Source organism: Elephantulus edwardii, unplaced genomic scaffold (assembly GCF_000299155.1).
Source record: "Elephantulus edwardii isolate Elephantulus edwardi_28Jun2011 unplaced genomic scaffold, EleEdw1.0 scaffold00064, whole genome shotgun sequence".
Lineage (NCBI taxonomy): Eukaryota > Metazoa > Chordata > Mammalia > Macroscelidea > Macroscelididae > Elephantulus > Elephantulus edwardii.
Genome location: NW_006399814.1, coordinates 5,996,569 through 6,001,259, shown reverse-complemented (window position 1 = coordinate 6,001,259; position 4,691 = coordinate 5,996,569). Strand labels below are relative to the sequence as shown.

The 4,691-nt window shown below is 56.9% G+C and overlaps 1 protein-coding gene across 1 annotated transcript in view; it reads left to right on the top strand.

Annotated features, from left to right (window-relative positions):
- Nucleotides 1–4,691, top strand: part of TBC1D22A (TBC1 domain family, member 22A) — a 265,500-nt gene that overhangs the window by 243,178 nt on the left and 17,631 nt on the right. Inside the window, exon 12 of the mRNA XM_006888120.1 lies at nt 1,203–1,298. Coding sequence (XP_006888182.1) covers nt 1,203–1,298 — 96 coding nt within the window. The remainder of the gene's footprint in view (nt 1–1,202; nt 1,299–4,691) is intronic.

Genomic DNA, 4,691 nt, shown 5'->3' with positions numbered 1-4,691 from the left:
ATACTGGTTTCCCACCCGCGATTGTCCAACAAAGTTCTCGGTCCTGCCGATACTGGTTTCCCACCCGCGATTGTCCAACAAAGTTCTCGGTCCTGTCATTATTGGCTCCCCTCCCTCAGAGCCCCATCTCACATCAGTTCCCCAGTTCAGCATGACTGCTGCTGCCTTCCTGAAGCACGTCCTACATTCTCCTGCCTCCTCTTCTCTGGGGAGGATTCCATCTCTGCAGCTAGAGCTGTTCAATTTATTGACAAGACTAGCCAATCGTCTTACAGATTGTTGAGACTGGCTAATCTCTTGTAGAATGGTAGCCAATCCCTTTGTGGATAAACTGACATGCCCTATTTGCATAGCCCCACCCATCCACATAGTCAGTCACCTGCACTAGAAAAGCCATACTGAAAGATGCACTCTGCAACAGCTCCGGGGCTACCGGTGTGCATGACGCATGTGCCCCAAGTGGGGGACCTGAGCCTCCAAGTGGGCTGAGCGGGGTTGGGGAGGGGGGTGTTGAAAGGTCTAGATCTGCAGGATGAAGAAAGGGTGCATAGATAAAGAGAGGAGTGTTTGTGTGAAGACGCTGATGGTGACATTGTGGTGACTTGAGAAGGGTAGACAGTCCTCCCAGCCCGCCACCACCTCCTTGTTTCTGGGCAGATGAGGACTAGATAGAGCCAGCTCCACCTCTGGTCTCAGGTGCACCTGGGCTGCGCCACACGGCCCCCATCTCATTTCCACATCTCTGGGGACACTGTTCCTCTTGTGAGCCTGGAAGAGGGACACTATGCCAGCCTGGACCTGGGAGAGGGACACTATGTCCACCTGGATCTGGGAGAGAGGGACACATTGCCCTCCTGGACCTGGGAGAGGAGGGATCCTGGCCACTCTGCACCCAAGCGTGGATTCCTCCTTGACACCTCTCCCTCCGATCACTGCGGCTTATTGTCCGCAGCAGAAGGAAATGAACAGTTTTCGAGCTTGCCGTCTGTGTGTTCAGTTTGCTTATTCACATCCTATTTACAAGCAGCTGGTGCTTACAGAGTAAGGTTCATTTATTTTAATGAGTGAACATTCTGGAATTCAGGCTTTCAGAACAAGGAGGGGTCAGCACACGCTTTGGGTTGAGCCCTGGCTGGCTCCCTGGCCGGGGCCCCCTGCCTGTGGCCTCAGCGCGGTGACATGTCCTGTTTCTTCTCTTCCAGTCTGAACCTGAGGGCTTCTCCCATTTCCACCTGTACGTATGTGCCGCTTTCCTCGTGAGGTGGAGGAAGGAGATCCTCGAAGAGAGAGATTTCCAGGTAAGTGGATGCCTTTCAGAGGCGCCGGCTTTGGTTTTCCACCGGGAGTGGATCGTCGAATTTTGTCACCAGCTTGTTTGTGGAGGTGCTGGGGGAGGTCAGTTGTGCTCCCCCGATGGCCTCCTGCATGCAGCCTGATCAGCTGAGGGGACGTCCCTGCGTGGTCATGTGGGGTACAGACTCCACCTGTCACACGGCTGGTTAACCCTGAGAACCTTCCATATGCCAGAGTGTGATCATAACCATGTGTCCCTGGGGCCAGGCTGGTAGTGACCTCAACTTCTAGAAACTTCTGAAGGTTTCCAGAAGCTTCCAAGTATCAGTGTGCTGTGGTCTGTGAGTGAGGGTGTGGGTGTGTTTCCAGAAGGCATTGGTCCACCCCTCCGAGCCATAGGCTGAGGGCAGCCGCACCGCATGCCTGGCCTCCTTGGACAGATGTGCCTCTCAGCTCACCTCAACATGGGGCTCCCTGTAGACTCAGCCCTGCTCGGCCCCAGAGTCACTCTGTGGAGGAGTCACCTCCACAGATGCCCACCATTAACCCAGGTGCTGGCCCACGTCCTGCCACCCAGGTCCCCGGCACCCTGTACCTGGTGGACAGTCTGTGGTCGGCGAGGAGGCTGCTGCCCCAGTGGTGGCTTGTCACTCCCTGAGCCCTCACCTTGCTGATGAAGATGGGCAGGGCCCCCTGTACTGACCTGTTCCTCAGTTGTCACTGTCCCTGACAGCTCACCTGGTCTGGACACACCTGTGTCTGTGCTTGAAGGGCCTTGATGGGCAGGTCACTTGGGGCTTGTCCTCTTGGCTGCTGGAAGAGGCCGTCCCCGTACCTGGGACCTGATGCTGGCTGATGGACCCTGGTGACCTGTGTACCTCGGTCTCCCTTTCGGGCAGAAAGGGCGCGGCTCTCTTTGTCCATCCTTCTGCCCGTCCATTCATCTGTTCACCCTGTGCTGTGTACTGCCCTCGCTCCAGTGTTGTGCTGTCCGACAGGGAGTTCAGCCGACATGCCCCGAGGAGCTGGCTGTCCAGTGGGAAGTAAAGGGGAGGACAGGTGTCTCAGTGTAGAAGGAGGATGTGCGCTGTGGGAAGGGGGCCCGGGGCAGCTGACGCCACACTGCTCGTGTACTGCCCCTCCCCGCCACAGCCCCGGGCCTCTTCCTGGACGGTGCGCAGAGCTGACTTGTCCCGAGGCCCTCATGCTGGCCACCTAGAGGGCAGGCAGGACAGTGAGGGGAGTCAGAGCCAGGGATGGGGGATGGTAACGGTGAGCTCATGTACCCATGGGACTAGGAGGGCAGGGGAGCACAGAGCGGGGAGCAGAGCTGCAGTGCCTCACTCAGAATGCACACGCGTGCAATGTGTGCACGCAGACTCGTGTGACCACACAAAGTCACAGCCACTGTGCACACACCTGGAGATGTGTACACGCAGACTCGTGTGACCACACAAAGTCACAGCCACTGTGCACGCACACGGAGATGTGTACATGCAGACTCATGTGACTGCACAAAATTACAATCCGTGTGTGCATACACACAGACGTGTGTGTACACTCGTTTGTTCAAATGCACACACGTGTGTAAGTGTAAGTGTGCATACAGACTTGTGTGAACATGTGTGCTCGTATAGCCATGTACACACTTGTAGAGGTGCACACGCAGACATGTGAACACTTACACTCACCGTACACATACTTGCAGATGTGTGCATGGAGAGTCGTGTGAACACACACGCCATTCACCCTTGTGCAGATGTGTGCATGCAGACTCACGTGAACACACACAGTCACCGTGCACGCATGTACAGATGTGTGCATGTGCACGTGCCAGCCCTCAGCCCTCATGCTCACTGTGCAGGCACGCGCAGGGGTGAACGTGTGCACTGAGTTTCAGAAAGCACCTGCAGATATGCACGTGTATGTATGTGTGAACACGTGTGCTCACACCCCCTACAGATCTGTGCAAGTAGACGTGTGTGAAACACACACACAGCGCCCGCAGATTGCATATGCAGTTTGAACTCGCACACACAAGTTACCCAGGAACGTACACAGCAAATGCACATGTCCCTGTGCTCACAGATGTACTCACGTCCACACACGTGCACTGCAGCTCGCTCTGACTCAGGGCGGAGTCCAGAACTGTCTGCTCTTTGCCGTCTGAGGAGCAGGCAGTCCTTGACAAGTAGGACGTTCCTTGCTGCGTGCCACGCGGGGAGCGGCTGTGTGACGGGGCGTTGTCAGTGCTGACTCCCAGTGGGATCCTGGGTGGCAGGCTGGGCTGGTCCGCAGGGTTTCTGGGCTGTTGACTTTTCAGCAGCAGACGGCAGGTCTTTCTCGCGCGGAGCTGACTAAGGGGATTCACACCTGCACCCTTTCACTCAGCAGCCGAGAGCTCAGGGACGACACCTGCCTCTGTGCAGCCTGCTCCGGCTGACACCTTCACGCCCATCTCCCTTTGAGCGGTGGGGCCTGGCGAGCTTCCTGAAAGGGTGTCACAGGAAGTGGCTTGTTAGTGTTCCAGAGAGAGGCCACGTGGCACAGGCCTCCATGGAAGCTCTGTGAGGGACCATGTCCCCTCAGTGTCTCCTATCACTGTCCCCTCTGTTCTCTGATTTGTCCCATCTTTGCCCTCTGTCCCCATCTCCTCTCCCTGTCCCCTCTGTTCCCTGCCCTCCCCCGTCTTTGTCCCCTGCCCTTGTGCTGTTCCCCCCCCCCCATGCCTGCCCCCGCCCTCTCCTGCCCCCTGCAGTGGCTTCTCTCCAGGACAGGTGACCTGGCTCGTGGCCATTTCCCTTTAAGAACCAAACTCCTGAGGCAGTTCTTAGAGACCGAGTCTGCACGAGGCTGCAGAAAATCGATTTTGTCCCTGGATCTGCTCAGTCGCATCTGTGCTTTTATTAAATCATCCTTCTCGAGATGGCTTTCACGTTCCTGGGGACGAGCTGCTGGAGCCTCAGCCCTGCTGGGCCTGGTGGCCACGGGCTGTGAGCGGCCAGCAGCAGTCACAGCTGATGGCTCATCCGCACACGTCCAGGACGTTCAGGCTGTGTTGGTCCCCGAGGTCATCTCGCAACGTGCAGCCTCCCTCCTGGGTCTCTGAGCTGAGACATGGGGTGTTGAAACCCCCATCTACAGTGCATGAAGGATCCCTGGTGGGTTAAGTTTAGAGATTGTAGGTGACAGGTGGATGGTTCAAATCCCTGCTGCTCTGAGGGAGAACGGTGAGGCGGCCGGCTTCCTTAAAGAGGGCAGACGGGGAGGTCACGGGCAGATCCGCCCTGTCCTGCCTGGTCCTGTGAGTCGAAATGGACTTGAGGACAGGTGGTTTGCACTGGTGTGTTTCACACTTTGCACCTGTGCTCTGTGGTCTCCTCATAAATGTGCATGCA